This window comes from Grammomys surdaster, unplaced genomic scaffold, assembly GCF_004785775.1.
Source record: "Grammomys surdaster isolate TR1022 unplaced genomic scaffold, NIH_TR_1.0 125877, whole genome shotgun sequence".
NCBI lineage: Eukaryota > Metazoa > Chordata > Mammalia > Rodentia > Muridae > Grammomys > Grammomys surdaster.
The window spans coordinates 1,745,541-1,757,766 of NW_021620702.1; the positions used below are offsets into that span (position 1 = coordinate 1,745,541).

A 12,226-nucleotide genomic window follows, 5' to 3' on the forward strand; every position below is an offset into this window, starting at 1 on the left:
TGGCCAGACTGCAGCAGCAGATCTTTCTGTTTGTGAGGTTAGAAATACGCCTCTAATGGCTGTGAGTGACTCCTTCTCATGCAGTGTGCTTGACTGTGGACCACGGATATCAGTCTGTCTCTTAACACAGCAATCCTGGGAGGCCGGTGGAATGGGCTGTTTGGCTGTCCTTTGATATTGTACTTTACTATGCTAAATATATCTTTAATCCATTTGAGATGTGATAATTTGAATGAATTACATCTAAAATGCATTGGAAACTATTATGGTATAGATGGGGCGTGGCACCAAATGGCACATTTTATTAACGCAATATGCAGAATAGCAGGGAGCCAGTGACCGCTACTCAGAAAAGCGTGTTAAGACGGGATTATTGAAAAGGCTTCAGTCCTCATGCTCAATAAAAAGAAATCTGGCTTTATAAAAAATACATAAAATAGGCATGGGTTTCATACCATTAATTTACATACGATATTTTCATATAAAACAAAGTTATAAAATACTTTTAAAGACATATTTTTTTATATGAAAGTTATTTCCCAGGTATAAAATTTTTATGTTTTGTAATTCTGGTTCATCTATATAAATAAAGCATCTTTTTTTTTCCTTTTTAAACTTTGTAAGTCTGTTTAAAAACATAGGATTTTGTCTCTTTTAAATAGAAACCCGGCTGAGGTAGTAAGTGGAAGCTTTTCCTTGGTCCCTTCCAGTCTATGTGTCTGAATCACAAGGCTGGTGGTCTGGAGTCCTGTAAGTGTGGAATATCTGTTGATAAGTACACCTGTGATTTTCTTCCTGAAAATCTGTCCTTTCTTTTTCATCTTCTTCTGACTCAGAGTCCAACTCTGGAGAGGAAAGTGATTTCCCGTGACAGGGCCTTGGCTGACAGTCCGGTGGTTGTGCGAAGCTTGAAAAGGCATCCAGATGCGGTCTCCTCAGAGGTTTTCCGAAAGTTCCTGAAAAAAAAGACACCCCATAAGTGCATGGGTCCTCTGCTAGCACGTACAGGAACCTCGAAAGGGACAAGAGTGTTTCTGTTAACACGATAAGCTTCTCCGTGAGTCCTGTTTAGGTATTAGGTTCTCCCTGTGAACGGGCTATTTTCAGAATCCAGCACAGAACAGCTGCACACCGGCTTATATAAAACCATCAAATAAATGCTTCCCTACTAATCTTTTCTCACGACCTTTTAGTAACATTAATCACCGAACAATGAAGTTCCTGAAATCTATCGATGGAAAAATGCCCCCGGAGCCTCTGTTTGAGAATTTGTGAGCCCATGATTCTCCACGAAGGAGGACCCCACAGTAGGGAAGCGGTTCTGCCAGAATAGAGCGGGCATTCTTTCAAGACTCTGGTCCTGCCCTTTCTTCAACTGCAGCAAAACCATCACCCAATTAACTAAAATTCCTTCCCTAGTTCTATAAAACAAACTTCATTTTTTTTTCCTTCAGGGAGGTATATAAGTAATCATATTGGGACAAAGAGTAAAATTTCTTAAACACTCAAGTAGAATGGTTTGGAACTCTCCTTTAAAAAAACAAACAAACCGAGAACACAAAAACACACCACGGCAGGTTGAGGCTTGTTTTTTTTTTCCTGACTGCTTCACTCCATAAAAAGGGCATCCTCTCTCTGTTCTTCCCTCCAACGGGTTCCCACACATGAGACCAAAAAAATTCACACTCTACCACGGTGCTAGCTGCTGTCTGAATGCGCTGGCTTGTGCCTTGGCTGAAGGTCGTCTTGCTTGTCTGAAGCTAGGCTAGGTAGGATGTCGCTTTCCCCGGCCTCCACTGTGAGTTCAGTCAGAAGCCACGAGACATATGAAACCACAACCATGCAGAGTATACAGCTCCACCCCTCAGGCTGCCGGGACCCAAAACCACTTTTTCCACATGGCTGACAAGCTCACTAAGTCATTCTCCAAACTCCTGTCTCCTACCCGCCTCACACAGCATGATCCAGAAAGCTCCTGGGCTTAGGTACAGATGAAATACATAACCCACAAGCAATTCCCACCCAAGCATATTTCAGAAAACTCAGAGGATTTAGAACTCACAGGATCTCACAGTGAGATTGGGAATGAAACTATTGTCCAACGCTTTTGAGTGTAAGTCAGAGAAGTAAGGGGATTCCCAGCTTGACAAACATACCCATGAAAGAGTTACTTGAAGTAACCGATCCTGGTTCCAGACTTGTATTGAAATCCACGGAGGACTTGTTTAGACACAGAGTCTGAATTGAATATCCCTCGTTCTGAGAGTACGTGGAGTTCATGAGCTTTCTGGAATGTGGCCACGGGATGCTCTTGAGGGTCCGTTCACAGGGTTCCTCTGAGGGATGAGCACATGAGAAGCAGTCCTTCTTCGTGTAGCTGGATTCACAGTGGTCCATTAAAGCCATCCTCGGGTCAGAACTGCAACCTTCTCAAGTAGGGTTCCACAACAAAAAGAGACAGAGTTAGCATGCTGAGAAGTCTTTCCCAGGAAACAAAACTGTATTTCAGTAAGAAAACCATACCTGGAAGATAAACTTCAAATGGATCGGGGCCATATAGATTCCCCTTCAGATACACAGGGCCTGCGGAGCCCACGAATGGGCAGAGGAACGGATCAGGGGCGGTTTCCACATCAACTTCACTGCTGTCGTCAAAATGGCAGGTCCCTTTAAAACACAACCCTAAGTCAGTGAACCAGCTGTATTCCACACTCTCTCTCTGAGTCTGCACTTTCCGTATTTATAGAAGAAAACTGGGCTAGAACATGGTAAGAAGGAAAAAGAACATGCACACAGGAATTGTTCAGATTTCCTGAGGCCTGTGCATCAGGGCTTATAACGGCCTGCTGGAGCTATCCTTGGTTCAGAACTGTAAATATTTCAAGTTAGGATTCACCAATTCAGGGCATCTGGAGAGGGGACAGATTGCCCTTTGAGCTAGGTGTGTCAACCTTGCGGCTAGACTCACTCGGGTTTTTAGGCAAATGGATCTGTGTCTACAGCCATGGTTCGGATTCTCAGGACTACTGCTTTCCTGTAAAATGTCACAGTTGACTAGAACCAGGGGTTGACATTTGGCTAGTTACCTCTTAGCCAAACCATCTCAGGGTAGTTCAATTAAGCAGCCTGGAATGAAACAACAGTCACCAGTAGTGGGAGGACTAGGAGGAGGACCACGGAGAGGATCTTATTGGAGTTGCTATGGCAACAGAGGATGGATGTTCTGTGGTCCGAGAGAGAAGCACACTGTGGCTCGACAAGGTTTGGAGGCCCTGGAGCTGTTCTGGGCTGCTTTTATACCCCTGTCTGTCCCAGAACTGGTGTTATTCATATGTTTTCAATTAGCTTCATTATACCTGACTGAGGCTGGGTCGCTGCTCTTTGCCAGTCTTCACACTCACTTCATGCATGGATCCTGTCACTGTATTTGCTCTTACTGTCTTGCCAAGCACTTCTTCATAGTTGGTCTGTCCTCTCCCCAGCCCCCACCATAAGCATTTGTCTCACCAATGACTAACTCAGAAGCTAAAAGCAAGCATGCTTTCTTCCCAATCATACAGTCCAATATAGATCAAATACAAATACTCAATATGGGTTTTGTGCTACACATAAAATGCTGAGAAGAGCCAGCAGCAGTTTGACAAAGCAGAGTCTGTGGCATGTGCCAAGCCTGTGTATGTTCCTTTAAACCACATCTCTGGGCAGTGTTGCAATGCCCTGTGGATGGAAGGAGTGAATGGGTCTGGCTGGGGAATGCTCCTACTTCATGCTTCCTCCGTTGTTAGGCTCAGACGCATAAGGCACCTACAGTAGGGGTGTCATCGGCTTTCTGCTTTTCTTTTAAGCCTCGGACACTACGCAGGAGATGTCAACTGAGGACATTCAGTGGCAAAGAACACTCACAATGTAAAAGAAATAGGACGGTCCTCAGAGAAACTAAATTTGACCAATTTGTCTATCTTCTTTACCATCAAAAAAAAAAAGAGGTGCTTTTTAAGAATTAGGATAGTGTGTGTGTGTGTGTGTGTGTGTGTGTGTGTGTGTGTAAACATAAAAGAGCAGATCCCCCTGGAGCTGAAATTACAGGCAGTTCTGAGCCACTGGGAAGCAAAACAAAGTCCTTTGGAGGAGCAGTCAGTGCTCTTAACAGCTGAGCCATCTCTCCAGGCCGTAGGCGCTGGAATTTTGTGGCGATTGCCATGAATCTGTAGATTTCTCCTGATCGCACAGCCATTTGCTTCAACACTAATTTTTCCAGTCCCTGAGCACGGGAGGTCTTTCCATTTTCTATTTCCTTCAGTTTCTTTGTTCCGCTTTTTTACTCGGGTTGGTCTTTTGCTTTTTTGTTTAGATGTATTCTCTGAGCAACTATCAAAGGACCTTAGTCCTACGCAGAACAGGTGGATCCTCTTTCCCTGAGAATTCACCCGCTGTGTGTCAGTCCACAGAATCCAGTCTTTAATACAACTTTTATATCCATCCTCAAAAAGCAGATGGGGTGGGGGGGATGGTAGCTTTGCTTGTAACCTTGGGCCAGGCCCTCATCTCTGTTAACAATTTCTTCTGACAATTACTGTTCCATCCAGGACCCTCTCTGTGACCTCAAAACAGTCCATGAACATCTTAGACACTCACCAGCACCATCATGTTGGGGTAAGAAAAATCCGCCTCCTGAAGAGGTAACGAACTGGTGGTGACTTCCGCTTTCTGAGGAGATGTACCCATCCTGTCTGTCAGCTAATGTTCCCTGAGATGATAAATAACTGGGGATATCGGCTGGCAAGTTGGTCTCATCTGTAAACAAACAACAGCATTCCATTAATAGCCGTGCCTCACCATCAATACAGACTGTACTGGTTTCTATAACATCCGTCAGGGAAGGAAGATCTATTCCACAAATGGCATGTGATGGCTTTTCAGCTCTGTGACCCTAGTTAATTTTTACTTCATTGCCCAGGAAATAAACCCCTGCCCAATTTTCAAAACTACATGTTAAATAGGAAATGACCCAAAACCATGACTCCAGGCCCTTGACCACTCTGCTTCATCAACAGCAGTCCATTCTTATAACACACAAAATGCTGTGTGTGCACATGTGCCCACAGATCATGAAGCAGGATTGCTGGAGAGTGAGCCGACTCCCAGTTAGCTCCTGCCTCCCTAAGTCCATCCTGGAGAAAGGCTATTTCACTCTGTTTGGATTTTCTGTCTCAGCCACCAGGATACCCTGATGAGGTTTTAATAAAAAGGATTCACCTTTGTGCAATGAATTCTTTCAGACTGGTATCGTTTTTTAGCTGACCACATCCCCACAGCTTGCAGCGAATGAATGAGTCGCCTCCTGAGACAGACTCAGACTCAGAGGCAGAACGTCTGTGAAACCACAGACACGCACGGCTCTCACATTCTAGGCCGTGCTCATGTTTACACACCTGTGTTGGTAATGCTGCAGTCTTCGTTCTTCCGCCGTGTGTGGTATATGATGACCACCCACACGAGGGACGTGCCCACCACACAGCAAACCACGGCTATGATCACCACGCCCACGGTGGCCCATCCGTCACCATCCAGCGAAGGAGCAGTCATGTGAGGGGAGCCACAGGTCGGAGTCGGGATCACACTGAGACGAATGTTGCCTCTCTCGGTGCCAAGGGTATTGGACATCTCACAGGTGTATTTCCCAGCGTCACTGACATCTGAGTCCACGATGATCAGCAGCTGGTTGCCTGCTGCGAAAAAGTGCCTCTCCGTCACCACCAAAGGGCTGTCATCTTTTGTCCAGTTCAGCCGAGGGGGCGGGCTTCCTCCAGCGATGCACTGCAGGACCGCCGTTTCTCCCTTGGTGACAGTTCTGTCTAACAGGGGCCGCAAAAATGACGGTGTCTCTGAAAGCACAAGGTTTTAGTTTTCTAAATGAAAACCGGGTTCCACATAAGATCTAGCAGGTGAACTTATTTAAATTGTTTGCTCCTACAGCTCGATGGACAAGTGTATTAAATGGACACCAAATAAAGCAACCTTGAGTCGTGTCACTCTTCCCACCAGGTAAGGGGCAAATCGACTAATTTTTATCTTGACCTCCCTCGGTTGTGCCGAGGTTAGCAAATTTTTAAAATCTAGGGAATGTGTGCAAATAATGCGTCTCAGACATTTGTAGAGATTTCCCTTCATTACTTTTAATTATGTGTGTGTATGTGTGTGTGGAGAGAGAGAGAGACAGAGACAGAGACAGAGACAGAGACAGAGACAGAGATAGATAGATATGCCTGTGGAGGCCAGAGGTGACAGGTTCCCTGGATCTGGAGTTAAAGGCAACTGAGAACTGTCCAGTATGGGTGCTGGGACCAAACTCAAGTGGTCTGAAACAGTACACACTCTTAACTATGGAGCCATCTCTCCAGCCCCGCACTTAATTCTTTTAAAATTAAGTTTCTCATGCAGGTCTGTATGAAAATCTTGACCTGCTTCTATTACCCGGCATCTGGCATCTCGGTGGGTTATTGCATCTCACCCAAAGACACATGCATCATAAACGTTTTCCCCATCTGACATACAGGCGAGATAAGGTAAGGACTGGAACTTTTACACAACAACTCGCGAGGAGGAACAGAGAGAACAGGTCTTCCCAATCTGGCTACAGAAGCTTTCTCACATATTCTTTATAACACTGAGATGACCGACGGTTGTGAATAATCCCTGGGCAAAAGGGTAAGCCTAGAGATTGTACTTGGAGTCAAGGGGGCAGATTCATCTCTCTGGCAACAGACATGAATGTGTATATATATGTCCCTGGATTCAGAGCTACACAGACGCTGGTTTTTGAAGGCAGAGCTCTGGCTCTTCACCCCCACCCCCTGCACATCCCCCAGCAGCTTCTAGCTTGGAAGGTCTCTGGGTGAGTTGGGGCATTTAAGATAGTCTTGAAGTCTTAAGAAACCACCTCACCTAGCACAGTCAGGGTTGCATTTGCAGAGACGCTCCCGGCGCTGTTTTGAGCTGTGCAGCTGTATACCCCGATGTCCTCGATCTTCACGTCCACTATGAAGAAGACATCATCCTCAGGCATCACATGCATACGTCTCTCCCGGGCAGCAGGGAAGTCTGTGCCTCCATCCTTCTGCCAGGCTATCTGTGGGGCCGGGTGTCCCACAGCAGCACACTCCAGGCGGGCCATGGCCCCAGCACGGATGGTGAGGTCCATGGGGGTCTTGGTAAAGGAAGGCAACACTGAAATCACAAACGCAATGTATACATGAGGTAGGTCCTCTTCCCAGGTGCTCAATCCCAAAGGTAGTGCGGGTGTGACACCACTCCTCCTCCCAGGTGTTCACAGAGATGGCTGGCTCCGGTAAGAAAGGGTTCTTTCTAACTCAAAGACAGCTGTAGAAATGAAATTTACACAGGCACGGGTGTGATGGAGTCAGGATGACACAGGGTCACAAGATCCTCAGATGAAGAGCCTCCTGACATTCTCTGGCCACATTTGAGTTTTCTCAATAATTAAGTGTGAGATCTCGGGCAAATCGATACGTCTCTCTGTACTGTGAACATTCACGTCATCTGTTTCTTTCCAGTCCTGCAGGACCTAACATTTTGTGCCTTTATCCTATTCTACTCTCTGCCTTCTCCTAGGTGCCAGACCTTGGCAATTGGCTGCTGAATGAATTCAGTAATGAATCATCTCCTAAATCTTCTACCAGGCAGACACCAACGGTTAAAGTGATAAGGTAGGGAGTATCCAAAATACAATCTTAGAATTATAGGATTGTATGCCTGCAGTGCAAACAATGCTACAGGACTACTGCTTACTAACGGTGGCTGCTATAAATGCCTCACTGAGCACTACCCAAATACCAAGGCACTCCACCAAGCCCCAGACACACATGTTATCTACGAATCATGACATTTCTGTGAAGTGACACTTAGTGTCTGCATTTTTTTTTAAGGTGCATTGTGTATTTGCCTGCACATCTGTCTGTGTGAGGGTGTCAGATCCTCTGGAACCAGTGTCACAGACAGTTGTAAGCTGCTCTGTGGGGCACAGGAATTGAACACAGCTTCTTTGGAAGAACAGCCAGTGCTCTTAACCACTGAGCCATCCCTCCAGTCCCGTCTCTAAGTCAAAAGATACGGGCAAGAGGGTAAGTCAGCTGCTGAGAGTCACATAACTATCTACCAGGAGTGGCAGGATTCACATCCAGAGCTCAGTTAAAGGCCATATGCTTTAAGAATGTACTCTGTGGCCCTTCACATCACAGTGTCCCAGAGAGAGAAAAGTGTCTGGTTCATTTTAATCCTGGTTCAACCTGCCACATTTAGTGAGATATAAATAATCACCAACAGTGACTCTGTCTATCGAGAGGTGGGGGAAGGAGCTGGGTGGGAAACCATGAGAAAGAAAAGTGAGGGTTTGGAGGAGGGGGGAGAGTGGAGAGAGGTCAGGCACTATTGCTGTCTCCAAACGGGGGCGGAGAGCCGGCTACTCACTGCTGATGGTGAGCTTGGCTTTCATGGAGTACGACGAACCGAAGTGGTTGGAGATGACACACTGGTACTTCCCCTCGCTGGTGAATTCCACATTGCGCAGCCTCAGGATGGTGGTGTACTCCATCAGCTCTCCTCCCTGGGCCCGGAGGTGCGCATAGTTCTCCATTTCAGCGTCCTGAAGTGCCTCGTTGTCCTTCTTCCAAGCGAACGTCATAGGGGAGTCGCTGCTGCTAGCAGCCGAGCAGGTAAAACTCACGTCGGAGCCCTTTATTGCCGACTGCGTTTCCGGCTGGACTGTGATCTGGGGTTTGGGAAAATCATCTGTTTAAAACGGAAAGGAGGAAACAAATGACGTGAGGTCCCGAGAGTGCACCGGCGCTCAGACGCCAACACCGGGAAAGAGTCTAGGGCAGCTACAGTTGATCCCCTGCCTGAGTTTTACAGACATAGAAGCTGACCCAGGGATAAGCAACAACCAGGAGAATGTGCATTTGTAAACAGTCCAATGGGGACAAAGTTTCCATCATTATTTACATGAGAAAAGCGTTACCCTGAAATGATCATAAAGGTTTATGTTATGTATCTGGTGTTCTGTGTAAGCACAGGAGTAACTGGTAAGAAGTCGTGAGGAACCTAAACCCCATTTAAATGAGTGAGGTAGTGGGTACCAACGCCTGACAGCAATGACCTGATGATTTCAGGAGCCTGTGGAGGGGATATGCAATACTCCCAGCCCAAGGAAATGATTTAAATTTGTGGTGATGGATCCACCAATAGTCTGATCTTGCAGCACATCTTCTTGTACTGAACTGTCACAATGTATCCCATGCACATGTATAATTACCATTAAACATAAGAATACATATATACATACATGTACGGATATATGTATAAATATATACATGTGTGTACATATTTACATGTATGTACACATATATGTAAATACATACATATATGTATGTATATAATCTTATCTTTGGTTATGTATGTTACAGTATAAGTTTTATATAATATATATATTATTATATACATCTTATATATGTACACACACATATACATACATATATATTATATATGTAGTATACATTAAAACATGTTACATATACACATTACATACATATATCATATATATTATATATAATGTATATATACAATGCGCATGTGCACACACACACACACGCACACGTACATATTTTTGTTTTGGTTTGGTATGGGGTTGTTTGTTTGTTTTTAAGACAGGATCTCACTATGCAGCTCTGGTTGTCAGACCAAGCTGGCCTCAAATTCACATAGCTCAGCCTGCCTTGACTCTAGAGGGCTGAGGTTAAAGGTGTATACCACTACTACCCAGCAAGAATATTTTTTTTAAGGAAGACAGAAAAGCAGCTTAAACACCTCCAGGCTCACAGATGGTCTTTGAATGTCATTCTCAACTACTGCAACCTTTTGGCAAGCTTGCCATCAGAAACATAAAGTAAAACATAGGCAAGCAGACAGCAATGGTAAATAATCCTAACCCGTATAAAGATGGTAACTGGCTGTGCCTGCAGAGGACCTGGGTTTGGTTCTCAGCACCTTCTGTCTATAACTCCAGCTCCTGGGGTTCTAATTCCTCTTCTGGCCCTACAGGCACCTGCACAGACACAGTGCACCAACAGACAGACACACACATGCATAAACAAATTCAGAAAAGACAGCAATGAATGAACAAAAAGCAAGCAAACAAACAAACAAACAAACAAACAAAAAAAGTCCAAAATAAATAGGACAAACGGGAAAGCACGTGCAGGCTGGCACTCTGCTCCAGCCAGAAGCCTGTCAGTCCATCAATCACACTGCCGCACAGCCTGTCAGGGCTACATTGTAATTAGAGCCAGGCGACTCTCATTCTACACAGTTATTTTTAGTTCCCTGTTACTTTTTGGAAGAGTTACCTTTTTTTGAACTTCAGTTTCTCAGAGATGGTCTACATAAACCCTGAAGCAAACTACCAGATCTCCCAACACGGACTTTTGGCTAATCAGAAAACACAAGCTTTCAGGGCCAGGAGCAGAGTGGCGCTCTGACCATGGCCTGGCTGCCGGCTTTCTACCCTATGCCTGTGGGTTGTTAAATAGGACAGTTTCTTCGGTGTGGGTTTCCATCCCATACATCAGTGTTCTGATTCACAATGGAGAAGGAAAGAAAAGGACAAGCACTATGGGCAGTGTGTATGGGTTTGTCTCACAGTACATAGAGTTCATATATCCAGGCCAGAAAACTGGGAGACTGTGAGGTAAAGGTCTAAAGAAGGAATAACGTGGGCCCTTGTGAATGATTGCCAAAAGCTTACTTGCATGCAAAGCCTATATCAGAGGTTTTATTTCCAAAAACTTGCTGACACCATTAAATCCTGCAACCTAAAAATATATATTAATATATTATATGATGATACAAAATATACTAATATGTGATATGTGCTATATATGATTATATACACACAACATAATATATATGCATGTATATATACACTATTATATGTATATATAGGCAAAGGAGTGTTTAGTCACGCTTAAATGTCTGTATAAAACATGGGTCTGTAGCATCTTCTCACACGTGTTTAAATTTAAGCAAATTTAGATTTCATGTTTTATACACACATCTATTTTTGTAAAGGTTTCCCTGGAAGAGGAGCTAACAGAAAGCTGAATCAGAGATGAAAACTGTATGGTTTTAAACCGTGCTCTGTTCCTAACTAGCTACAAGAACTCTGGGGGATTTCAAATACTGAGACTTGTGACTGCTAAGACAATGACTCTTGTAGTTATTTACAACAAATTCAAACTGGCCATTTGCCCTAATGCCTTACCCATCAACAGTTAATGTCTCAGCAGCCCCAATTCCTTAGCTACATATTTTTTTTTTCCTACAGGCCTCTTAAAACACACCAGAGTTAAAGAGCAGAAAGCAAACTGCCCCAAAATACCACAAGACTAGCACATCAATATTTCTATCTTGTTTGCTGGAGGATCTCACTGGTGGCCCTACACCCCCTCCTTGAGAGCTACAGGCAGTTAATGGTTACTGAGGGATGGGGAGTCACATGCTATACTGCATGGTCCTTTCACAAGTAAATAATTCACCCAACCATGCTCACACAGACAACACCGGTTAAACACAGTGGGCCACCATAAAGACACAAAACTTGGAGCTGGATTCTGAGAGAAGGAGGTTCAGGGGTGGGGGAAGGTCTGAGAAAGAACAATTACACATATATGTGTATGAATTTATGAATTTGTGATTTTATGAATTTATAATTTATAATTACATGAATTTATGAATATCTTTAAAAGACAACATACTGATTTTTAAAAGGGGGCAAATGGCAATTAATAAGTTTTCAAGTTGCCTGGACTGACAGGTAACTCAGAGTTATGACCCCACCTACTTAGAAGGCTGGACTGTAGAGACAGGTCAAGGCTACTCAGGGAGACCCCTCCACCTCAAAAATTGGAAAACAAAGAGAAGGGTGATGGGTGGGGAGCTGGTGGTATAGCTCAGTGGTAGAGCACACAAAAGCCCCCAGGTATGATTGCCACTAACACAGAGACAATTGCAGGTCCAGGGACCATCTTTGAAAGCTACTACTGGGAAATACAGTTTTCCCAACGGTCTCTTGTATCAGGAGAGCAAGCCTCAAGCAGTATCACCACAAAGGTGCCTATGCCGTTTCCAGAAGTGGTACCAAAACTCAGTAAGG

The 12,226-nt window shown here is 44.6% G+C and overlaps 1 protein-coding gene across 1 annotated transcript in view; it reads right to left on the reverse strand.

The window, feature by feature from the left end:
* Positions 1 to 282: 282 nt before the first annotated feature.
* Lrig3 (leucine rich repeats and immunoglobulin like domains 3) overlaps positions 283 to 12,226 on the reverse strand; it is a 49,295-nt gene continuing 37,351 nt past the window's right edge. The window contains exons 13-19 of the mRNA XM_028752117.1: positions 8,488 to 8,808; positions 6,946 to 7,227; positions 5,433 to 5,885; positions 4,636 to 4,794; positions 2,524 to 2,667; positions 2,157 to 2,426; positions 283 to 956 (exon numbers count right to left, since the gene is read on the reverse strand). Of these exons, the coding sequence (XP_028607950.1) occupies positions 712 to 956; positions 2,157 to 2,426; positions 2,524 to 2,667; positions 4,636 to 4,794; positions 5,433 to 5,885; positions 6,946 to 7,227; positions 8,488 to 8,808 (1,874 nt within the window). The 3' untranslated portion in view covers positions 283 to 711. The remainder of the gene's footprint in view (positions 957 to 2,156; positions 2,427 to 2,523; positions 2,668 to 4,635; positions 4,795 to 5,432; positions 5,886 to 6,945; positions 7,228 to 8,487; positions 8,809 to 12,226) is intronic.